The sequence below is a fragment of the Hakea prostrata genome, chromosome 7 (genome assembly GCF_041222555.1).
Source record: "Hakea prostrata isolate BN-2017 chromosome 7, UWA_Hpros_2, whole genome shotgun sequence".
In the NCBI taxonomy this organism is placed as follows: domain Eukaryota; kingdom Viridiplantae; phylum Streptophyta; class Magnoliopsida; order Proteales; family Proteaceae; genus Hakea; species Hakea prostrata.
This window is the reverse complement of record NC_142606.1, coordinates 73,367,753-73,394,311: the sequence shown is the minus strand read 5'-3', so window position 1 is coordinate 73,394,311 and position 26,559 is coordinate 73,367,753. Positions and strand designations below refer to the sequence as shown.

Genomic DNA, 26,559 nt, shown 5'->3' with positions numbered 1-26,559 from the left:
TATTAAGGATAGATAGCTATGTTTATAACTAAAATATAATTTTCTTTAACTACGAAAAAAATACCAATATTAAATTATCGTTGATTTACTTGTTAACAAAGTTTTGAATATGGTTTTTTTTTGTTGAATAAGGATATCAATGGGAGGGGTTTTCAATTTCCATCACCAAAGTAATGGAAGAGGTTTTCAATTTCCATCATCAAAGCAATGAGAGACTTTCAGAGATCAATATAGAATTATGGAGTATGAATTTATTTATGTTTAAAGCAACACTATCAACTTATTGACTATTTTATCATTTTATATGAGCTTGAATCATCTTATATTTCTATTATTTTTATTTTTAGTTTACTTTATGATATTTTAATTTTTATGTATTTACATTTGATATTTTAGGTCCAAGGATATGACCAATTAAGGCTAGGGCCAAGATAGGGTCAATCAAGGCCAGGGATAAGGCTAATCAGGGACAGGGTCAATTAGGGCTAAGTAGGGCCAATCAAGGCTAATCAGGGTCAGGGCTAAGTAGGGCCAATCAAGGCTAATCAGGGTCAGGGCTAGGGCCAATCAAGGTCAAAGCCAGGGCCAATTAGGGCTAATTAGGGCCAATCAGGGCCAACCCATCCCGACCAGCCCAATTAGGGCCAATTAGGGCGGGAATGGGCTTGGCTTGGTCCTCTAGGGCTTAGGGCCAATGACAATAATCCTTGGCCCTGAACTAGGGTCAAGGCGGGAATGGACTCAGATTAGAACATATAGGGCTGGGCTTGGGATTGCAAAAGCCTGGCCCAACCCGGCCCAGTTGCAGCCCTACCACCAGCTGTTCCTGTCCGGTAATTCCATCTTCCAAAGGAGGATCATCTGTAGGAATCTCAGGAGAAATATCGAAAAGAGGATTCAACACTAGAACCTCTTCACTAAAACTCTCCCCCTGAAGAGGTGTAGGGGGAAAATAAGGAATTTTTTCCTAGAACACAACATCCATAGAGATGAAAAAACAACGAGAACTAGGATGATAACACTTATACTGGAGAAGCGGAGAAAACTCATGATCCCTCTTCAGCCCCTTAAACTGGAGGAGAAAAACAGCAGCGGACAGGAGGCTGACCTTAAATTGCAGGATAACAGCAGCGGTAGTGACAACAGTATCGACAACGACTCCTTTGACTTGGTTTACGGATTGGGAAAGCCACTGTTGAATTCGAGTGTGAGTTCTTTGTCAAGAAGTTCTTCTGGACTGATTCATGGAAAGAAGATCGAGGACCCTGATAGCTTAGATTGTATTGAGAAGGCTTTGTTGGAAGAAATTCACAATCTTCTCTGCAACTCAGCTTTGTCTTTGTGGCTGCTCCGTTATTCCGCTCTTCAAACCAAGTCTCTTCGAGCCGGAAGAAGAAACAAAGGAGGAAAAAAAAAAGGAGCAGTGACAGCGGCAGCGGTAGCCTGAAATCAAGAGAAAGTTTCTCTAGTTCTCTCTTTCTTCCCGAATCTAAATCAAGCTCTTGATATCATGTTGTACTTTGAAGAACTGCCCATCAAAGTATGTAATTCACAAGACCCCAATAGGGTATTTATGGTTACAACCTAGTTAAGTGTTATACTAAGTAGGAAAAGGAAATATAAAACAAATAGAAATAAAACTCTAGACTTATTAGGAAACATAATCCTATTCTAATTAGAAAACCACGGTCCATATTTTCAACAGTTAATGATGGACTTTCTAATCAGATCGGTCCAACCATCTAACATTATAGTGACCCTATAACTCTGCCAGAATGGATTCATCCTTGCACTCTAGTTCTTAGGTTCCTTCTTCTCAATAGGAAGATGGATATTCATGATCTATAGGGAGTAAGGGATGGTAAACTTGGATCAGCCTTTGCGATGGTGTCAATCATTGTCTGATAGTAGGGGCCTTGCGCTGTATTGGCTGAAATGGTGTTGAAGAGCATCCACTTTGCCACTGATTCTTTCACTTTGCTCTCCGTGTTCTTCCAGGGTCCTTTGATCTTGGGTTGCTCTTCCCCTTCTTGAACACATCTGGATCCTGCTGTAGTATGGGTCCTGTCGTGGAGGCACTACTAATGGAGAAGCATCTCACTTACTCAGTGACCTTATGAACATGCCAAATACAACACCTAACCCACTTGTCCAGCTCTTGTAGCCCTAGAGGGACTAACTCCTACATTGCCTCTGGCCTTTCTTGCTCCTGTGTGAACGATGCCCTGCTCTCTACTATCGCCTACCTCAGATCCCTAGCCTCTGCAGCTGCATGTACATCTACAGGATCTTCATCCTCATCATTAGAATCAGAATCAACAGGAAAAGAATGCCCCCTGACTGGCTCATGAAGTGAAGATCTCACTCTCTATTTATCAGCCTTCCTCTTTGCTCCTCCCTTCATCTAATCTGTAACAGCCCCATCTCATCTGTTATCATGGGGCACTGGACAACATTTTTCAAACTGATGCCACCTCTTAAGAAGTTCTATCGGCAGAAGTTGCATTGGGTCTTCTGCTTATCACCATCCACTACTATGTAATATTTTCTATGCAGGTCACCTCTGGGAGCACTGGCTATCTCGCTGAGCTCCCCTCCCCTGCTCCTATGTTCTTGACTGCCTCGCGCTCCCCGACATTATCACTGTTGCATACACTAAATGACTGCAGAAGTCACCAAACAGCATCGAACTAATTTATTTTTAGATGAAAAAAACAGTGTTTTACATATTTAGTATTTTCCCCTTGTCCATTTATTTATAAAAAATTTTTCTGATGATAAAATTGGCTGCCCATAGCAAAACATGCTATGAAAGCATATGGATAGCACATCAAAACATATAGAAAGCCATTTCATATTTTCTATGATTTTCAAAACCTCTTTCCCTAATTTTCGCTATTTCGACACCATGAGTTCGTAGATTGGCTGGACGGTGTTCAACATATATTGTTTTAATGCCCATTGAACAACTACCTAACATGTAACTTCAAAAAAATTAGTTTGAAGAAGAATGGTGTACCTAAAGGATGAAAAATTGCCAAATCTAGTTGAAATGAGGCTTGATGCACCCAAGGCACGCGTTTGCTAGTAAGATCCATGCAAGAACAAGAAGATCCACAAAGAGGAATCAAGAGATTTGATTATAAAATGTTCAAAATCACAATGGGGTGAAATTTTGCCCCTCTCTCACTCTTGGCCTAACAGAACTTCAAAGAAATGTGAAACCACATTTACAATGGTATATCATGAGATTTTGAAAATCTTGCGAAATTTTGGCAAACTTAAGTCCATTTTCAATTTTGCCTTGGCATATTGTTCCGCGAAGGCTGAAATTCATGCACGGGACTTTGTTCAATGAGTGGAGCATCCCAGAAGTAATCAAATCTTAATTACAATTTACAAATTATGGAGCGCCAACTCATAAGTTATAACATAACAAATACAATACCAAAAAAAATCCTCCATACCAGTCCTGTAGAAGCTACTACTTCTGTCAATCCCATTGTATGTCCGTCAGACTCGATATGCATTGCACTCTTATTGTACTTCAATGTGCCTCCCAAGGCATAAAACTTGAAAGTACCGAATATAAATAGACACCACCTCCATTATGTGTTGTCAGCATACTGAAGGTATCCCATTTTTCTCCACATGATTGCTGTCAACTGAACCCCCCAACAGCAAGTTTGAAGTGTTTCCTTTGGTTTAAGGTAACCCATTTTTCTCTAACTATTATTTTTGACAACGAATGTTCACAGTTGTTCAATGATGATAAAATTAATGTGTCAATCATCGTGGACCGATTTACTGACTCATGTTATTGGATTCTTTTTTTTTTTTTTTTTGGGGGGGGGCAATATTTAGTTTTTTTTTTAATTGTTATTATTATTATTTTTAATATTTTTTCTGATTTGAATAAATGTATTTTCCTATGCTAAAAATGTGAAAAGAAATAGATGGCATGGGATGACATACGATGATGGAATAAATGTGTTGAAGGCCATGGGCGACATACGGTTTCACAGAGCTGAAATATTTTTTCCGCCCCATAATTTTTGTTTCATTTTATCCAAATTAGGATGATTATATAATTTTTTTTATACAAACTAGTGAAAAATACCAGATTTGGTTTCTAAAGTTGCAGAGATATATGAAATGGCTTTCTACATGTTTTTCGAGTGTTGCCCATGTCATTTTATACTTGGGTTTGTTATGGTTTTCCAATTTTATTTTGTAAAAAATTTTAAAAATGGTTTTATATATGATAAAAATTCAGGGTCTAAGCGAAAAATACTAGATAATTAAATACTTGTTTTGTTTATCTCAAGGAAATTAAGTTTTTGTTCTTTAGTGGCTTATAAAAACGTTTTTATGTATGCAACAACAATAATGTCAGACCATGATAGACGATATTCACAGAGGCAAGGGGAGGGGAGTTCGCAGAGGCATGGAGAGGGGAGTTTACTGGGGGGGCATCGAGGTGGGATTTCACAGTGACAGGAATAGATCATCTCAATTGTCTGCTAGAGGTGACATTGCATGGCTACATGGTACATCATAGGTGATGAAAGAAAAATAGAATGCCATTATTGTCACTAGAGGTTCATGTGAGGTGGGTCCACTAGATTCAAACAACTTCTAGCTGGCAGTTCAAGAGACGTGGTTATATCATGTATGTCATATGGTCATGTTGATGTATCCTGAGCTATTAGAGATTATATGAAGGGATGGACCAAAAGGAAGGCAGAGAAAGAGATAAGGGGTGCACTTGAAGAGGCGGTGAGGCCTTAATTTAGAGGTGGTGTGATGATCCTATTTATGTGCCTCGTGACGTAGAGACAACGACTAAGGTTAGGGATTGCGCCAGGCAATGATAAGGATAGGGCATCTTAGCTGAGTAAGAGAGCCACACAGGTAGTTTAGGAGTTGGTGCCTCTAGAGTTGGAGCAGCTGGTGCTGGTACCTTTGGTTCAGGTGGTATGTTTCATGTTCTGGCAAATCTGTTCATGAGATCACAGAGTTAGAGAGCTCCACCACGGCTAGCAGTGCCTCCTAAAGTTGATCCTGTACTAAAACAGGATCCCTAGGTGTCCAGAAATAAGGGGGCAAAGCATCCCATCATCAAGGGCGCCTGAGGTGTTTTTTTTGACAGTTTGGGAGTTTGTATTCATATAGAATTCTATTCCTTGTAATATTCTACTTTCCACTTAATTATAAATAAAGGGCTTGAGATCATGGATCAATAAGCCATTCTACTACAATCGTTTCTTTCAACATGGCATCGAGCCTGTTCGTTAGGGAGAGGGAAAAGGAAGCAAAATCTCTTTCTCACTGTTGAAGACTTACCTCCTTCTAATTTCTTCAAATCCATTGCAGTTCTTCAAACCTATCACTCCTTTGAGCTCCTATTTTTTCAAACCCATCGCCTTTTTTTCTCGCAATTCTTCAAGTTCCGCTGCCCGACTTCGATTAGAGACCGACATAACGGAGAACGAACTCCCCCATCTTCTTCTATCTTCTTCTTCCGAGTTTTGATCACGTTTGATCGATCATCACCTCTCGATCGGAGAACTCCACCCATCTTCTTCTATCTTGAGTTTCGATCGATCGCTGCACCAGAATTTGATCGTCGCTGCACCTCTACCATCGCTTCCTCCATTCACCTCTGCCATCACCAGTAACCTTTACCGTCTTCGATTTTTTCAGTGTGACCGTGTCGATTGGTTATTTTATTTGGTTGGATTTTTGGGTTCAACCTCTGGTTCGGTTTTTAGTTTGGTTCGGTTTTTTGTTCATTATCCAAAATGCGACCGAACCATATTTTTCTTTTTTTGTCTCTGGTTCTATTAGCCAAAACCGGGCCGACCGATTTTTTTTTCGTTCTATTGCCTTTTTCCTTTTTTTTGGTGATTTGGCTATTCTTCTACTTTTGTTTTTTTTTCGGTGGCCAGCTGGCTTTTTTCAACATGGCAACTATCGATGGTACTTCTTGCTCCCACCGCCCCATTCCCTTTTCATCCTCTTTCGTGATTTTGGGACATTATTTGTTTGGTCGATCCGCTTCTTACTATTCTTGGGGCTTTTGATCATTCGCCCCTATCAACCTTCTACCACGTTTCGTGGATCTCTCTCTCTTATTATGTCTTTCTCTTGATTCTGATTCCTTTGCCGTGGTTCTTTCTTATCTGCCTGAGGCTCTCTTCTTGCGTTGGGGTGATGCACGTTTTTGGCTCGAGCTTCATGGCTACCCTTCTTTATGCGGTTATCTCTTTGGGGTTGGATCTTATGGGGATTTCCCCCCTTCCGTGTTCTTATCCTTGTGATTGTTTCTTCTTCGTGTTTCTGTCGTCTCGTCGTCTTGTCTTCTCCCTTTCCTACACTCTCTTTGCTCTTGTTCGTGTGGGGTCGTCGTTGTGCTTCATACTCCTATTTTGGATCCTTTTCTGTTCGCTTCTGATCCGCTGATTGTCTGTCACCTCCACCCTATCATCTGGTTGTTGGAACTCATGGAGCCTCTGATTTTGAGACCGGAATCGCTCATATCTCAGGTTTCCACCCTCTGTGTGTTGGTCTCTCGGTTACTTTTTCACGTTTCTGCATCTTCTTCCGGTCCCTCTACCCTGCTTCCTCTACTATTCAAACCAACTCCTACCTTGCTACTTCGTCTTTTACGCTTCGTTTCTTCGCTTTCTCCTTGGATTATTGATCCGAGCCCGATCATATGCTTTATCCTCTTTTTTCTTACATATTCTCCACTTCGGAGGTTTCTTCTTGTGGCTCCTATTCTTCCATTCTTGGAAGGGACCATTCAACATTCTCCATCCCTGTCTTTGTCTGTTTTACATGTTCCCTCTTTCTCTACTACTTGCTCTCTTCGCGTCTTACACTGACTTAATTGTAGTCATTTTTCCCATCTTTTGTGTCTTTCGGGATCTCGGGGAGTTGACGTGGTCTAGCTGGACTTTATTTGCTCGCTTAGGATCTCTTCCTCCTCATCTTCTATCGTCCATTCGGTTTCACCTTCATCGTGCCTGCTGTCACCCCCTCTGACTCTTGTTTTCGTTTAGTTTCTTCTTGTTGAGGATGATTTTTTTGTGGCCTCATTTTTGCAGCACTCGTTCTACTTATTTACCTTCTCTTCATATAGATATTCCTTTTATGTTAATTCATCTGTGTTGGGTCCCCCGCGTGTGTCTTCTGCTGGTACTTTGTTACTTTTATTGATTGTCACTCTCGTTCTCATGGATTTATCTTTTAACATGGTTTTCCGATGTTTTCTGATTTTCATAATTGATTAAAACTCTTCAATGCCCTTGTAGATCCTTCTGCTGCGTATTTGTGGTGATTTCGATATCTCTCGACTCGGCATTACATCGACTAGTTGCTTGATCGGCTGCCCAATGGGGTGGGGGGAATCGCATCTCTTAGGTAGCCCGTTCTATTATGATTGCTATGAATGTCACCGTCGTGTGCTTTCTCACTTTCTTACCTTATGATAGGTGCCCGGTGGATCTTGGTTTTAAATGTCCTAATGAGATTCTTCGGGCCTCTTCTTTTGTTATTTCTCCGGTTTTTGGATGCGTGTGTTTGCGAATCCCCCCCGAGTGTTGTCCCCCCCTCGCTGCTTTTTTGGGGTATTCTCTACTCGGGGGGTACAATGTTATCATCCTCCTCGCCATTGTATCCATGGTGTACTTTTTCTGGTTTTGCCCTTCTATCCCTCTCCGGGGGGTCCTTTTCTTTCCACTCTGATTTTCCTTTCACACACCAACACACTTGGTCCTGTTTCCACCGGGGGACTTCCCGATACCACTCTAATCCTCCCCTTCTTTCGAACCATGTGCCTCGCCACTCCTTGGACCCTTTGGGTCTTTCCCGTTGACCAAATGTGCACTTATCGAGGAATCCCGCTGCGTGGGGTCGTTCCCTTCGTCTCCTGCTCCGGTCGTTCTCTGGGTTCTTCTTGATCTTCCTATTCTGTTGTCATCTTTACTCAACATCCCTGCTTATTTTCTTATAACTCTTTGTCGCTCCTCCGTGCTTTTATATCCTCTCTCTCATCTTCTGTTCCTAGTTGCGAAGCCTATGCTGATAAGAGATGGAAGGAAGCTATGGTAGAGGAAATGCGAGCAATGAAGAAAAATGACACTTGGGAGCTGGTTACACTTCCTCCGGAAAAAACCCAGTGGGCTGCAAATGGGTATTTGTGGTTAAACAAAATATGGATGGATCAGTCAACAAGTTGAAAGCTAGACTAGTTGCAAAGGGGTTTACCCAGACCTATGGGATTGATTATCAGGAGACCTTTGCCCCAGTTGCGAAACTAAATACGTCGAGTTCGTTTGTCAGTAGCTGTGAACAAACACTGAACTTGCACCAACTAGACGTAAAGAATGCCTTCTTACATGGGGAGTTAGCGAGAAGAGGTCTATATGGAAATCCCACATGGTTTTTCCGATGACAATCTGCGGGGAAAGTCCGTCGGTTGAAGAGGTCAATATATGGGTTAAAACAGTCTCCTAGATGCTGGTTTGGACGCCTTCAGAAGGCAATGACTTCTATTGGGTACAAGCAAAGCAATGCTGATCATACACTATTTGTCAAGAAGTCAAGTACTAACATCACACTTCTCATTGTCTATGTAGACGATATTGTCATCACAGGGAATGATGGTGAAGAAATTCAAAAGTTGAAGGACTATCTTGGCAAAGAGTTTGAAATTAAAGATCTAGGGAAGTTACAGTATTTCCTAGGGATTGAGGTGGCTCGATCAAATAAAGGTATATTCCTATCCCAAAGAAAGTATGTCCTAGATCTATTATCGAGTGGGAATGTTGGGGTGTAAAGTAGTTGATACCCCTATTGAAGCTGGAGCTAAACTTAAAGAAAAAGAGGGAGAACCAGGGACAAAGGAAGATACCAAAGGCTGGTAGGGAAGCTTATCTACTTGTCTCACACCGGGCCAGACATTGCTTATGCTGTAGGTATTGTGAGTCAATTCATGCATGATCCATATTTAGCTCATATGAAGGCTGTTATCAGAATACTACAGTATTTGAAGGGAACTCCTGGAAAAGGAATACTTTTGTCACCCACTGATAATCTAAAAGTAGAAGCATACACCGATGCAGCTGGGCTGGATCTCCGGACAGGAGTCAATTTCAGGTTCTGTACCTTTATTGGAGGTAATCTAGTTACTTGGAGAAGTAAGAACAGAATGTGGTAGCTTTATCTAGTACTGAGCTGAATATAGGGCTATGGTTCGTGGAGTTTGTGAGCTACTATGGTTGAAAGGCTTGCTGCAAGATATTGGAGTCCAAGTTCCAAACCCCATGATGTTATATTGTGACAACAAGGCTGCTATTAGTATTGCTAATAATCCAGTGCAACATGATCGAACTAAGCACATTGAAATTGACAGGTTTTTTGTCAAAGGAAAGTTGGAACAAGGGCTTATCTGCATGCCTTTTGTAAGATCTGAAGACCAATTAGCAGATGTTTTCACTAAGGGATTGAAAGAAAGAGATTTCCTTCCTATTGTAGGCAAGTTAGGCATGAGTAATATCTATGCCTCAACTTGAGGGGGAGTGTTGGATTCTATTAGGAGTCTAATAAGAGTTTGTATAGGAGTTAAGTTAGAGTTTGTATTCATATAGAATTCTATTCCTTGTAATATTCTACTTTCCACTTAATTATAAATAAAGGGCTTGAGATCATGGATCAATAAGCCATTCTACTACAATCGTTTCTTTCAACAAAAGGGATGGCAACAGAGTCAATAGCAAAGTGGATGTTATGTACAAGACATCCCAGCAAACACTGCACAGGGCCCCTACTACTAGATGATACTGTTGTTTAGGCTAGCCACGTCATAACTCATAAGGGTCCACACCATATGAAATCATGAATGTATATCCATGACTAAAGGCTAAGGTTGACCAGTGATTGGCTGATTGCTAAGAGGAGGCCATTCTGGGAGAGTTATGGTGTATCATTAGGTGTGATGGATGGACCGATCTGATAAGATATTCCATTATCATTTGTGGTTTACTATGATAGGGTGAATATATTTATGAAATCAGTGGATGCTGTTGAGAAGGCAATGGAAAACAAGAAATGCAAGCTTTTTTGGACACCATGTGCTGCCCACTGCATTGACCTCATGTTGAAGTACAATGGAAAGATCAAGATTGTGCAGGGTGTTGTTAACAGAGCGAGGCAGGTTACAATCTTTGTTTACAATCACAGCTATGCCTTACATTTGATGAGGGAGAAATGCAGTGGGGACCTAGTGGGACCCAGGATTACTAGATTCACCACCAACTGCTTTACTTTGGGGAGCTTTGAGAGTAAGAAATCTAGACGTAGATCTATGTTTGAATCTGAGGAGTGGTTTAAATGGAGCAACTCAGGGAGGTAGACAAGCACATGCTACCATTGCATCTGATGACTTCTGGAGACAATTGTGTAATGTGGTGAAAATGATCCTATGTTTGGTGGACTCTTCTTTAAAGGGCCCCGCCATGCTAGCCACAGTTGTCTGTTGCCATTAATTGATGAAGAAAATATCTACAACATAAATCCCAGAGGTGACAATATATTCCTGAAGATTATTAATGATCGTCGGATACATCAAGTTATGCATCCATTGCATGGAGCTAGTAAGTAATAGTTACAATTTAACTCACGTGCATTAACTAAGAATTGACTATGACAACATGTAATTGTGAATTTGTAATTGCGCAACATACCATATGAACCCAGTACCAGTACAATGATAGACTTGGGTTGAACACAGACTTTACGGAAGCAGTGAAGCAAGTGGGTGTGAAGTTGGAACCCAATAGCATCTTCCAGTCTTTAAGCAACACTAAGGTGAGATAGTTAGGAGTTACGTTTGAAATAAGTTAGTATGTGAATAAGTCAGTAGTAGTAACTTAACCATTATTACAAAATACAAAAGGTTGTAGACGAGGAGCTCTAGGGACGCAATTGGGATCCTTGGAACTGAAGTTGCACTGAAAGGCCAGGCACGTGGTGATCCTAGTACTAATCTGTAAGGCTTTTGAATTAAAACATTACAGCTTACAGGTTTAATGATATTTAAAATGTAGTTATCAGATTCATTTTTTTAGTAGTGCTGTTGAATGGTGGGACATTAGAGAATTTGAGGCTTCTAGCAATCAAGGTCATCTCCCAAACATTTTTTTGTTCTGTTAAATCCATAAGTGCACGGAATCGGGACAAGTAATAAAGTGAAAGTAGAGTCTCACCTCAATGGAGACCAATTCAAAACCCTAATTGTGTACCAAGATCTATATCTCTTATAGTTATTTAGCCAATTAACAATCCAAAAAACAAATATTATCTAGACTAATCTACCGAGAAGAATTAAAATGAATGAATCTAATAACTAGCGATGCAGTAAGTTAATTAATCAAGTTTGAGAGTAAGATCAGAGTTTCAACTCCACCAATTACCTCAAGAACAATCAATCTATTCAAGCCTATAATTCATAAAACCTCCCTTCTTCATAGGGGAATTCCCTTCATTAGATAAACATACCTGTTAGAGTGATGAAATCCTTAATTTGCTCAAAATACCTATCTATTAGGCCTAAGATGAAATTAGCAAATCACATTAAAGTCTATGGAAGAAAGGAGGACATCAGAAAATAGGCTTTTTGAAGGTCGTTTCACACTTGCGCCTCTCCAATCCTCCTGAACTCCGCAATCCAATCCCCCCAATTCGTTCTAAATCCTATTATTTGTAGAAGAATAGGTTTGAGAAGTTAAAACACAACAACAACAACAACAACAACAACAACAACAACAACAACAACAACAACAACAACAACAATAAGCCTTGTCCCAACTAAATGGGGTCGGCTACATGGATTCTTGCCCTCCAATCAGTTCTGTTCGAGGCCATGCTAGATACAAGGCTTAAGCTATACATATCCTTTCTCACCACTTCTCCTAAGGTTATCTTAGGTCTACCCCTAGCTCTTCTAGTTCCTTCAATATGGATTATATCACTTCTCCGTCGAGCATTTATAGGTCTCCGTTGAGCGTGGCCGTGCCACCTTAACGACTTTCTCTAAGCTTATCACTTTGGGAGCAACTCCCAGCCCAACTCTAATATGATCGTTTCTTATCTTATCCATCCTAGTTTTGCCACTCATCCATCTTAGCATCCTCATTTCTACTACCGAGTTTATCTATTGATTCTTTTTACGCCCAACACTCGCACCATACTCATGCTGGTCGAACAACGGTCCTATAATTTTCCTTTAGCTTTAATGGAATACGCCGATCACATAGACCCCGACGCACCTCTCCACTTCATCCACCCTATTTTAATTCTTTGGGAAACCTCATCTTCCAAATCACCTCTTTTACTTATGTTGAACCGGTACCTAAAACAATCACTCCGGGAATCTCTTTATCGTCAAGTATCACCACCTCATCATCTCGCGATCATGACTAAAGTTCCAAACTAAATATTCTGTCTTCGATCTACTAAGTTTAAAGCCTTTTGATTCCAAAGCTAATCTCCATGATTCTAATTTGGTATTAATCCCCACTTGGGTCTCATCAATCAACACAATATCATCCGCAAAAAGCATACACCGGGGACCTCATCTTGAATGTCTTTGGTTAATTCATCCATTACCGGTGTAAATAGATATGGGCTTAAAGTTGACCCTTGATGTAGCCCAACTGTTATCGGAATTCATTACTTTGTCCCCCACTGTTCTAACACTAGTCACCGAACCGTCATACATATCCTTAACTATATCTATATATTTACTTGCAACACTTCTTTTCTCTAGTACTTGCCAAATTAACGCTCTAGGGACTCTATTATAAGCTTTTTTTAGGTCAATAAATACCATATGAAGATCTTTCCTACATTTTCTATACCTTTCCATAAGTCTCCTAATTAAGTAAATAGCCTCCGTTGTAGATCTTCCCGGCATAAACCCAAATTGGTTCTCCGTAATCGTAGTTAAGTGTCTCAAACGGGTTTCAATTATTCTCTCCCATAATTTCATCGTATGGCTCATCAATTTAATGCCCCTATAGTTATTACAACTTTGAATATCTCCTTTATTTTTGTAAATTGGAACCACAACACTTCTCCTCCAATCATCCTGGCATTTTCCCCGTGCTCATAATCTTATTAAACAACTTAGTCAACCAAACTAGTCCATGGGTTCCTAAGCTCTTCCATACTTCAATTGGGATTTCATCGGACCTTGTGTCTTGCCGAGTTTCATCCTCCTTAAGCTTCTTTTACTTCGGACATTGAAATTCTACGTATATAAGTTCGGACCTTGGTGCCTTGGTGAAAAGTGTAATCGTCCGAAACATAAGTGCTTGAAGAATGCTCATTTAGTAAACTAGAGAAATAGGTTTCCCATCTTTTCTTAACATCTTCCTCACAAACTAATACTTTACCATCTCCATTTTTAATACATCTAACATGATCAAGATCTCTACTCTTCCTATCCCTCATCTTAGCTATCTTATAAATAGATTTTCCCCCTTCCTTTGTGCCCAATTTATTATACAACTCTTCATACTTCCTTTCCCTTGCTTTTCCTGCAATTTTCTTAGCTTCATTTCTTTCCAACCTATACCTATGCAGATCCTCAACATCTTTAGTTCTTTGCCATGCCTTAAAACTAGCTTTTTTATTCCTAATGGCAGCTTGAACCTCACTATCTCACCACCACGTCTCGCTATAAGAATGGGTCTTTCCTTTTGATTCACCTAGAACATCTTTAGCCACCTTCTTAATACACATGCCATCTCATTCCATATTGCATTGGTATCCCCTTTAAAATCCCATTTTCCTTGTTTGACTACTTCATTAATGAAGGATTTAGGTACTCTCCTTTCAAATTCCCCATCTTATTCGGGATAGTTTACCTTGGACCTTTTATGTGTTCTTAGGACTAAGCACATATCCAAGACCACAAGTCTATGTTGTGCGGTTAAGCTTTCCCCGGTATCACCTTGCAATCCTTGCACAACAATCTATCAGTCCTTCTAGTTAGGAAGAAATCTATTTGGCTTCTATGCTGTCCACTTTTGAAAGTAATTTAATGTTCATCTCTCTTTTTGAAGTAAGTATTTAATATAGATAGATCAAAAGCAGTAGCAAAATCCAAAATTGAAATCCCCTCCTTATTCATTTCTCCAAAACCATATCCTCCATGAACACTCTCATATCCTCTTTGATCTTTTCCAATATGTCCATTTAAATCACCTCCTATGATAATCTTTTCTCCTTGACGAATTCCTTGCATTAAACCATCCATATTTTCCCAAAATTCTAGCTTTAGACTTTCATTTAATCCTACTTGAGGTGCTTATACACAAATTATATTTATGCATTCTTTCTCCATTACAAGCTTGATAGCAATAATCCTATCACCCACTTTTTAACATCCACCACATCATTTTTTAAATCTTTATCCACTATTATACCCACTCCATTTTTATTTGTTTTATCCCGGATACCAAAGTTTAAAGTCATCCAACTCTTTGGCTTTTTTACCCCTCCATCTAGTCTCTTGGATGCAAGCTACATTAATCCTTCTTCTCCTCATAACATCAATCAATTCTAAGCTCTTACCCGTTAAAGATCCTATGTTCCAGATGCCAATCTAATCCTCGCTTATGGACTAGCTTCTTTACCCGCCTCGTCCACGGCGCGGGAACCCTTGCCTACTTATCCCGCATCCGGCGCCGTGCGCGCGTCGCGGGGCGCCCTGCTACCCTTGCCCACTTATCCTCACCCGGGCCATGTGTGCGCGTCGCTTCTTTTGTCGGGGAACGCCCTAGCATGCTTTTATCATATAGGTCGAATCCATGAAAAAGGTTTGGCTAGATTTTTTCCGGTCTTGGTGCCGCCTCGCCCACCCTCCTCCTTTACCCGGGCTTGGGACCGGCGCACCCGGCGGAGTTGAGAGTTAAAACACAAATAGGACTCAAATTAGGGATTTTTTTTATTTAGCCCCAAATCTCATTTCCGTGTGATTTTACGACCAATCGATCAGCTTAGAGGGGTGTCGAGAACTTCATTATTAATCGATCCGTCTGATTTGACTGGCCAATTATGCTGTCTTTTGAAACCTGTATTTCTGCAACTTTTTGGATTAGGTTGATAGGTTGGTTTGGATTGTCCCTTATTTTGCTTATATAATTCCTTATTTTCTCAACCCCTACGTAACGCCATCTTTCTGGGTAATCTGGGCTGCCAGATAATGAATCCAAATGCAATTTGGCCCCCTGCCATCCCCAGCCTTCACCTATCACAATTCAAACATGTTAGTCAACTTGGGACCATTCCAAAAGTGATTATTTTATTCTAAAAATTAACCTAATCAATGAAAATTATGCCCATGAGTAATGCTCATCAAGAATGATAAAATGGGGATTAATTTACACATCTAATCAATTAGAGCACATAAACTATGTAATTGATAGCCAAAAGTCGTGGAAATATATATGCTATATGTATATGTTTTTAAAAGAGGGCAATGAGTTTTGCATTTGAATGCTTAAGTAATTGGAGCATTTTTTCCTTGAACCGTATGAAGAGGTGAAACAGATTGGGTTCCTAATGCCTTAATCACCTGATGTATGTGCATTGTAATTGGAGGTAGAAGATGCAGCAAATATGTATGGGTATAGAGGGCAATAAGCATAGGGATACCATGTTTTCCAGGTGGGGCCAGATGACAAAGACCATATTCTGGACTGGATGCGGATCAGAGGTGAGCTACTTTTTAATAGTCTGGAATGAGGCCTGACCTTATTATAACTGAGGAGTCTAGTTTTGATGTTATTGAGTTCATTCCTGTTGTGCGTCAGATACATGCACAGGATGCATAAGCTACACCTTCAGAGGCTACAGGTAGAGCTGCTACTACTGTAGATGGTGATGATTGGTCCATTTCCTTAGGTGGTGATGGATACCATGGGGTAAAAGCTCAGGCTCAACCTTTGACTCAAGCATAGGATCTTGACGAGATCCAAACTCCAAATCGGTGTTAGACTCAGACTTGTGGTACTTCAGGTGTTGGAGAGGGTGCTGTTGGTGCAACCTAAAGGGGGGGTGATTAGGTTGTACCTAGTGGTTTATACCAATTTTCTGGTTTAGTTGCAATTTCAAAATGAATTGACGTTCAAGATGAAATCTAATGAAAAACAACAATCACAAACACGATTTATGTGGTTGACTCTCGAGTCTCGTCCCTCCTCTCTTAGTCTCGAGGTATTTCCACTAACGGATCTCTTTCAATCGGTGGGTGGAACAAACCCTTACATCTTTGTTTCGGGGCAGGTACCCTTTACAATCTTCGTTCACGGACAAGAGTATCCATACAATCTTCGTTTCGGACAAGAGTATCCAATACAATGAATTCTAATCAACCTAGACTAGATTAAAATAACCAATTCACATCGAAGTATTAGATATTACCTATTAAAGAGAGTAACCCTTTACCCTTTGAGTGCAAGTGATGTAATGAATGAACCAAGAATCAATATCTTCAGCGGTTTCAATAACTCCGGACTTTGCTTGAGTGAGCTTCAACTTTGGAATATCCCTCAAGTTACCGGAGTTGGAGGACAACAATTGCTAAAAACACCAAACTTTGCTTTTTCACTTGTGAGTGAATATGTGCGAGTGGGGAGGGATGATTCTCGTGGGGATGGTTGGGCTTTTATGACCCCACTTCTCGCTTTCCCCATTTCCCCAACGGATATAAAATCTTTGCGAGATTTTGTTCCGGGCGGCGTCCGTCCGCCCCGGCGGTCATCCGTCTCAGGTATCTGTTCAACAGTTTGTGAGATATTCTCTTTAAACTAGCCGTTATAGTCAATCGGGCCGGCGGCGTCCGTCGCCCGCCGGTCATTCGTCCTGGCCTGGTTTGGCTCGCGGTTCCGTCTGCCTTCGTTGTTTCGGAGCGAGTTTGAGCAGCGGCGTCCGTCTGCTCGGGCGGTCTCCGTCTGCTCGGCGGTCTCCGTCCGCCTCGGTCGCTCGGCGGGCATCCGTCGCCGACGGATTCCGTCGACCTTCGTTGTTTCGGGCGAGTTATGTGCGGACGTCCGTCTGCTCAAGCGGACATCCGTCGGGCTCTGTTTTTCTACAACTTTGGGCTGGGTATGGCTTGGATTTTTAGATCGTTTTGACAATCCTAGCGTTGTACACCTTACTAACATGTCCTAGGTCACTCTAGTAACATGGATTACATATTATGGATGTATTTACATGTGTGTGTATGCAAAGGTGTCCTAAGCCCTGATTTAGCCTAAGTCTTGATCTTTGACTTGGTCTTTGACTTGATCTTGATCAGTGATCTTGATGCTCTCCTCTTGACTTTGGTTCTTTGTCTAAGATGGTTTGATCTTGAGCTTGACTCTCCGGAAATTTCTTTGAATCGGATATTTACATCGAGATTCTCTGCAGTGATGAGCTGGACAAAAACATATCTACATGGGAACATTAGTAGAGTGTTTATCATCATCAAAACTGATTGGAGACTGATGTGGCAAATGCTGACTTGGCATTTTCCACCAGGTGCTACTAGTGGAGTTGATAGTGGGGGGGGGGGTGCTTGTGATGTACTTTGAGAGCATTATCTGGTTCCACTACTAGATATGGATAGCTCCATTAGATTCCCTTGGGGGACCACAGTACACACATGCCACAGAACATGATGACCATGTTGGATTTTCTGGTAAAAAAGCTAGGCTCTCATCCACTGGGACTAGGGGGTTACTCAAGAGGGCCCTGTGGCCAGTTTTAGCCTAGTAGGCAGATTGATATAATGGACCTTGATACCTTATCAGGTTGTGTCGATGATTGAGTATTAGTGAGAGAACCACCAGATCGTGGCGTGCCCCATCTTTATATTGGCGGCTGTAGTTCATTGATAGCACTCTCAGAGTAGAGTGGTCATATTTCAACCCATATGCCTAGTTGATTGGGATGGGGAAGCTCATGTTTACTCCATCATTGATTATGGCTCGCAGTCACATTATGGCGGTACAGGATCTTCAGTAATCATTGAGATGTTCTCCTACCCTACACAATAGCCCATCATACCCCTTCCTAACTGCAGCATATGATTCGTTTGGTGGTGGATCAGTGGGTACTGGTGTTAGTATATCACAGTTTTCCATATCCTAGGTAATAAGTAGCTGTAATAATACCATAGCAGGTATTTTAAACAGGTGTAGTGGTTCTGATTCAAGTGGGTTTCTAATTTTGCTTTCAGTTCTGGACCCATTTGGAATCCCATCCAGAAAATTGTTTTGTCGTATTTGATATTCAGCCCCAAAACCAGCTCATAAACCAGTCCTGTGTAGCAATGGGATGGGCTGGTCTGGGATGTTTTCCATTTCCAAACCCAATTGGACACCTTTAGTGGCAGGTCCTTGTCTACTTCTCTGATCTGAGATGACTCACTTACCAACTATCATGGAACAAGTCAACTGGGTTTCCATTTGGCACTATCTAGCACCTTGTGGCTAGGAGTAAGCCTATATGAGCGATCTAAAGGAAAGGAGAGTCACAAGCCATGGACACACACATAGATGGACGGAAATCAGAGTTTCTGTTTTAACTGAAGTAAAGCATTACCACCTAGCTCTCTAACAGGTATCACCAGACAAAATGTGCTATCTGTAGTCGCAAGGGGCCCATGACCACTAGTGGGGGCAGGCAACTGAGTGTTACAATTGTCACTTCCATACAAGGTGGCTCTTCTTCTTTTTATGATTTCCTAGAAGGAGATTATTCACTTTAATTACAAAAAAAAGATGCCATTAGGTGCCACCCATGCCATGGTTAGCTCTCAAGCCGCAGACCATGCGAAGATTGCTGGAGGAAATGGCATTGACTGTATGACCAAGAGTGTAGGCATGGGTTCCTTTTTATCTGAGTATAGATGGCCTGAGGCATTGCTTTAGTGGTCTAAGACCATCTTACCAGATTGATAACTATTATATTGTTTCGTTTAGCAGAATGGTGGTAGTACTATTCTTCTTGTCCCATCATGGTGCAACATCCTTATCAATTAACTGTTGGACCGAATATCTTGAATACGCTCCAGTTATGTGCCCTATTTCATGTCATTATCTTGATGCTGCTTGGGTAACTTGCTATTTGCTCCACATTAATCTTGGCTCTTCACTGTCCTGTATCTTGTTCTGAAATATTGTTGGCATTCTTGTGACCATATTCCTGTCATTCTTTGTTTTAACAGGTGGCAGGAATCTTTGGGTCGCTTTAGACACATCTTCAAGTTGAATCATCATAGAAAAACTTCAGATATAAGTGTGCATTTCCTTTCTGGGAACCATGATATTGGTTATGCAGGTCATCACACTCATAGTCCTGAGGTATGTCTGTACACTCAATGGTGAATTGAATATGTTAAATCAACCACCTTAGTAGTGGTCGATGAGAGTGTGGACCACTGATAGGTTGTTGTCTATCTATTATTTATTATTGTTTTTTGAGTGATGTTCAAGCAGGTGATTTTTCTTATAAAAAACAATAAAATAAATATAGAATTCATTTGGTAAATATATGCCAAATGCATGCTCAAGTAGTTAAAACTTTAAATATGGGGCCATTGGAAGTTGAATGTATTGGATTTCACATGCTGTGAGTGGGATTGTCTGCATCTTCCGATACCTTGGAGTACCTGCACTTCTCAGACCATTTTTTTTGAGTAGGTGACTTACACAGTAACATAGCTGGTTCCAGTCCTGCCCCTCCATGCTGTTCCATCATTCGTTGTATATGGCGCTTGTGGACTGCCTCTGGGGGAGTGTGGAATCCTACATCAGTTAATGAGTGCGGTATCTGTCTTCATGTATCTGAGAGTTACTACCACTTGACAGATTGGTCTTCTGGGTTGGAAGTGTACATGCTATTGGATCTGAAATTGGCTGCTAGAGTGAGTTAGGTCCTCTATGTTTAGATATACCTGGGAATACCTCCAGTTAACCGATCAGGTCTTTTTGGTTGCAAATTTACGTGGTACCTTCCGTATCACAGATGGTTTCCATCTTGCTTCTCTGATCTGTTCAATCCTTCCATGTGTATGGTACATGGTACTTTGAACCATCTACTTATGGCTACGCGTGGGGGAGTGTTGACTCCAATACTGCCATGAGTTTTGTTCTAACAGATCAACCGTTATGCTAGTAGCTACTAAATTGTGATAGAGTAAAAAAAGTTAAAGAAGTTTTGAGTCTTAAAGATCTTTCTGTCTTCTAATTCCAATCAGAAGTAGAATTACCAAGTCTGGCCTTCTTCATTCCATATGGTCCCATATGTAGTTGCAGAAGTACAAAAGAGTGTCAATATGAAGGAAAGTTGATTGATATAGATTGTTGTGCAGAAAAGATTACAAAGAAACGAACTGTTGTGATGCTTGCTGCCTGCTGGAGGTCTTGGAAGTTAAAACGGATGGGAGAAGAGGGAAGATGGCCTGGATGTTGCGGTAAGAAAAGCTACAAGTGTTTGTGGCTGAACAGAAAATATGGCACTCAATACTATAGCATGGCTTGGTGGAACATGATCGTATAACTGATCCCAAATAGTTGGCATGAGGCTTACCTTGACTCAATTTTGTGCTACTATGTTTCCGTGAATGTTGGTTGAGTTCTACTAGGAGTTCAATTCTATCAGGGTTTTTGTTCATGTAAGTTTCTATTTCTTGTTACCCAAATAAGGGTATTCATGTAATAGTGTTATGTCCACTTTATTATAGATAAAGGGTTTGAGATCACTCTGATCAATTTAAGCCATTCTACCAAAATCACTGTTTCTCAACATGGCATTAGAGCCAAAGTTTGATTAGGGAAGAACAAGGAACACAAACCCCATCGATTGTGAAAGAACGAAAAAAGAGAGGAGAAACTCATCGAAGTCTCTCTTGATTCTGCATCGCAAAACTTGTCGTTGCTGGAGAGGTAAAAAAGAAAGAAGAGAAACTCATTGAGTCTCTCTCGATTCTGCATCGCAAAACTTGCTGCTGCTGGAGAGGAGAAAAAAGAAAGAAAAGAAACTCATCAAATATCTCTCGATTCTGCATCGAAAACTTGCCGCTGCTACTCTACCATTGACAGACCTGCTGTTGCTACTCCACCGTTACAGACATGAGATTAACCTGCAGCTGCCATCGCGATGACCTGCAACACCCATCGCAGCCTTGAGTTGACTCTGTTTTTCCTTTTTTGAATCAGATTTATCCATCAACCCACCTTCTGCCATGCTTTCTCCTGTTTTTTCTCCTTTTGCCTCTGTTTTTTCTATCTCTGGGTTCACTTTTGAACCAGCAATATGAAATCCTTTTTGAACCAGTGAAAAAAAAACCTGATGTTCCAGGTGGTTCTTTTGTGAATTAGCATATTTTCAGGGGTTTATTTGTGATTACCCATATTACAGGGGTCTGTTTGTGATTTCCATATATCCAAGGGCTCTTTTCTGAATTCTCATATTTTTAGGGACCTATTTGAAAATTCACATTATTTCAAGGGTTTATTTGTAATTTCCTATAACTTCAGGGGCCTCTTTTGAGGGGAAAAAAACATGGTGTTCTTATGTGCATCTTTTGAATCCTACCATTCCTTAGATTTGTTTGGGTGGTTTGGCTCTTGCATTCTGAGACATTTTGGTTATTTTGAAAGGGTGAAGACTGAAGAACTGCAGATAATTTTTTAAACATGGCAACTACTGATGGTACTACTACTCCCACTCACTCCGAACATTGTCCCACTCTTCATCTTCTTTCGGTACGATTTGATGGGACAAATTATTTGATTTGGTCTCGTTTTACTTACCAGAGTATTGTTGGACACATTATGGGCACCACTATCAAACATACCACCACAAGTGTTTCACATGATAAATGGATATCGAATGACTCTTATTATGTCATTCCTTTTGAATTCCATGAATCCAAATATTGCCCGTGAATACCTATTACTTGATACTGCAGCCCAAATCTAAAAGGCTATTACTGAAATATATGAATAGTTAAGGAATGATGCATAGGTTTATGAGCTACGAAGAAGCTTCATGATACTACCTTAAAGGAACAGATAGTGGCCTAACATTATGCAGAGTTGCAATCTCTTTGGAAGGAGTTGGATCACTATGGGGATTATCATTCCACTAATTCGGATGACGTGGCCACTTGTAGGAAGCATGTTGATAAGATTCGGGTATATGACTTCTTGGCGGGTTTGAATGTGGAGTATGATTAGAACAGATCAGAGTGCAAGTATTGGGTCATTCTCCCTTTCCTACATTAGAACAGTCCTATGCCCTTGTTCAGTGTGAGGAAAGCCGACGATTAGCCATGCTTCATGCTCTTATTGTAGATAAATTAGCCTTATAGTCTATTAACACCAAATCTAATTTGGCCAAGGAGATTGTCAAGTATAAGCATTGTGACAAACCATATCATAACAAGGCCAATTGTTGGAAGCTCCATGGGAAGCCTGTTGATTTTGAGCAGAAAAGGGCACAAAGAAGGGAAAAATCGAAGGCTAATCTTTCTAAGATGGTTTGCACAACACCCTTTACAAACATTGGTTTTTCACAGGAGGAGTTAGCTACTATGTGACGTATTCTGCAGTCTTCTACTACTGGTACAACCTCTACTCTTGTTTCCTCCAATACATATACCAACTCGTACCTTGCTACTTCTGGTAAAACTTTATAGACTTCCATATTTCTGTAGTTTTTGCTCCTTGGATCATTGATATAGGAGGCACAGATCATATAACAGGTTTGTCCTTTTTCTTACATTATGCTCCAACTTTCGGAAAAGATAAAGTTCAAATTGTTGATGGCTCCTATTCTTTCATTGCTAGAAAAAGAGACCATTCAACATTCTCCATCACTTTCTTTATCTAAAGTTTTACAGTTTCTCTCTTTCTCTACTAAATTGCTCTCTATCTGTAGTCTTACATGACCTGAATTGTAAAGTGACTTTTTCCCCATCTTATTGTGTCTTCCAGGATCTAGTAATGGGGAAGGAGATTGGACGTGGTAAACTAGACAATGGACTTCATCTGTTGAAGCCAATTAGAGGATCTACTTCTGCTCTGAATGTAACTTCTAATCAGGTCGATTCGATAATATTAGACCTTCATTAGTGGCACCGTCGGCTAGGTCACCCCTATAGGAACTCTTAAGAAAGTATTTCCTGATTTAGTTTTTCTTGTAAAAATGATTTTTTTTTGTGAAGCCTGCATTTTTGCGAAGCAGACTCATTCTACTTATTTACCTTCTCTTCATAATAAAAATTCTATTCCTTTTGTACTAATTCATATTGATGTGTGGGGCCCCTACCGTTCTGTGTCTATTACTAACCATAAGTACTTTGTTACTTTTATTGGTTGTCACTCTCGTTCTACATGGATTTATCTTTTTAACAAAAAAAAAAAAGTTTTTTTTTTTATGTTTTTGTGATTTTCATAATATGATTAAAACTCAATTTAATGCCACTATGAAGATCCTTCATAATGACAATGGCACATAATGTATTGATGGTGAATTTCATAAATACCTCTTTGACTCTGGCATAGTACACCAAACCAGTTGTGTTGATACTCCTGCCCAACATGGGGTTGTTGAAAGGAAGAATCGACATCTTTTAGAGATAGCGTGTTCACCTATGATCGCTAGGAATGTCCCTAACCAATACTGGAGTACTGCTATACTCACCGCCTGCTACCTTATGAATAAGATTCCTCGTAGGATACTTGGTTTTAAATGTCCTAATGAGCTTCTCCAAGGAGCCTCTTCTTTTGCTATTCCCCCAAAGGTTTTTGGATATGTGTGTTATGCCGAATCACAGCCAAACCAAATTAAGCTGCCTCTTAGCGGCCTATGCTACATTTTTCTGGGGTATTTTGCGATGCAGAAAGGGTACAATTGTTATCATCCTCCTTTTAGAAAGACTATTGTGTTTATGGATGTAATTTTTAATGAGTCTTGCCCTTACTATACACCTCTCCAGGGGGGAGAGTCCTAACGGAGAGGTGTTCTTTCCAACTCTAGACCTTTCTATCACACCACCACAACACAACTTGGGAGTTCAAGAAGTGTTTCCTGACCAGGGAGAGACTTCGACTAGTATACCTGAGGACTCTAATTCTCCCCCTCGTTTTCCTGAACTATGGGAAGAACCTGGTCAGGGGGAGACCACTCCTGTAAGGCACACTATTGATGTCTTTCAAAATAAGATTGACTAGAATAAGGAAGTGCAGACTTATCAGAGGAAGAATTACAACCGGCCAAAGCAGGTGGAGAAAGGTGACATGTTACCACTTCAGTCTCTAACTCCAAAATTAGATTCTACTGTTCTCCCTAAGGTATCTTCTTCTAATCTTCCTATTGCTGTTAGAAAATAGTCAAATATTGTACTCAACATCCCATTGCTAAATATGTTTCTTATGACTTTCTGTTTGACTCTTACCGTGCTTTTATATCCTCTCTATCCTCTATTTCTGTTCCTAAAAGTTGGCATGAAGCCTATGATGATAAGAGATGGAAGACAATTATGGTAGAGGAAATGTAGGCAATGAAAAAAATGATACTTGGGAGCTGATTACACTTCCTCCAGGAAAAAAATCTAGTGGGCTGCAAATAGGTGTTTGTGGTTAAACAAAATATGGATGGATCAGCCAACAAATTGAAGGCTAGACTAATTGCAAGGGGGTTTACCCAAACCTATGGGATTGATTATCAAGAGACTTTTGCCCCTGTTGCGAAATTGAACACTGTCGGATTTCGGTAGCTTGTAACTGTGAACAAAGACTGAAACTTGCACCAACTAGACGTAAAGAATGCCTTCTTACATAGGGAGTTAGAGGAAGAAGTCTATATGGAAGCCCCACATGGTTTCGCCGATGACAATACTCCAGGGAAAGTTTGTCGGTTGAAGAGATCAATTTATGGGTTAAAATAATCTCCTAGATTCTGCTTTGGACGCCTCCTGAAGGCAATGACTTCTATTGGGTACAAGCAAAGCAATGTTGATCATACACTATTTGTCGAGAAGTCAGGTGCTAATGTCACACTTCTCGTTGTTTATGTGGACGATATTGTCGTCACAGGAATGATGGTGAAGAAATTCAAAGGTTGAAGGACTTTCTTGGCAAAGAGTTTGAGATTAAAGATCTAGGGAAGTTACAGTACTTCTTAAGGATTGAGGTGGCTCGATCAAAGTTGGGTATATTCCTATCCCAAAGAAAGTATGTCCTAGATTTATTATTTGAAGTGGGAATGTTGGAGTGTAAAGCAGTTGATACCCCTATTGAAGCTGTAGCTAAACTTAAGGAAAAAGAGGGAGAACTAGTGGACAAAGGAAGATACCAAAGGCTGGTAGGGAAGCTTATTTACTTGTCCCACACCAAGCCAAACATTGCTTATGCCATTGGGATAGTGAACTAATTCATGCATGATCCATATTTAGCTCATATGAAGGCTGTTACTAGAATACTGCAGTATTTGAAAGGAACTCATGGAAAAGGAATACTTTTGTCACCCACTAATAATCTAATAGTAAAAACATACACTAATGCAGACTGGGCTGGATCTCTAGATTGGAAGTCAATTTCCGGTTGTACCTTTGTTGGAGGTAATCTAGTTACTTTTTTTTTTTTTTTTTGGTAGAAGGTAATCTAGTTACTTGGAGAAGTAAGAAACAAAATGTGGTAGCTTTATCTACCAAAGTTGATATAGAGCTATGGTACGTGGAGTTTGTGAGCTACTATGGTTGAAGGGCTTGCTAGAAGACATTGGAGTCCAAGTTCCAAACCCTATAATGCTAAATTGTGAGAAGAAGGTTGCTATTAGTATTACCAATAATCTTGTGCAACATGATCGGACTAAACACATTGAAATTGACAGGTTTTTTTTATCAAAGGGAAGCTGGAACAAGGGCTCATCTGCGTGCCATTTATGAGGTCTGGAGGCCAAGTGGCAGATATTTTCACTAAGGGTATTAAGGAAGGAGATTTCCTTCCTATTGTAGGCAAGTTTGGCATGACTAATATCTATGCCTCAACTTGAGGGGGAGTCTTGGTTGAGTTTTAATAGGAGTTCAACTCTATTAGGGTTTTTGTTCATGTAAGTTTCTTTTTCTTGTTACCCAAGTAAGGGTATTCATGTGATAGTGTTATGTCCACTTTATTATAAATAAAGGGCTCGAGACCACACTGATCAATTTAAGTCATTCTACCAAATTCACTGTTTCTCAACAGTGAAACTAAGGCAGTAAATATTTGTTACTTGTGCATTGTTCTTCCAGTAAATATAACTTAAGATGCTAAGAAATTATTTACCTCCCCTCTTTGCATCTTTTTTGATGATTCTCAAGGTTTTAATAAAACTGTTCTTCCCCCCCCCCCCTCTCCAGGGAAAAGTTCTTAATGTCCTCTAGATTTCTTTAAACTGAAGGTTTTTATCATGGCCTTTGTTGAGCTTTGAGGGATATTCTAACATTCT

At 40.4% G+C, this 26,559-nt stretch overlaps 1 protein-coding gene across 1 annotated transcript in view; it reads left to right on the top strand.

Annotated features, from left to right (window-relative positions):
* Window positions 1-26,559, top strand: part of LOC149012042 (Calcineurin-like metallo-phosphoesterase superfamily protein) — a 98,460-nt gene that overhangs the window by 36,878 nt on the left and 35,023 nt on the right. Inside the window, exon 4 of the mRNA XM_089162060.1 lies at window positions 19,289-19,424. Within this exon, the coding sequence (XP_089018186.1) occupies window positions 19,289-19,424 (136 nt within the window). The remainder of the gene's footprint in view (window positions 1-19,288; window positions 19,425-26,559) is intronic.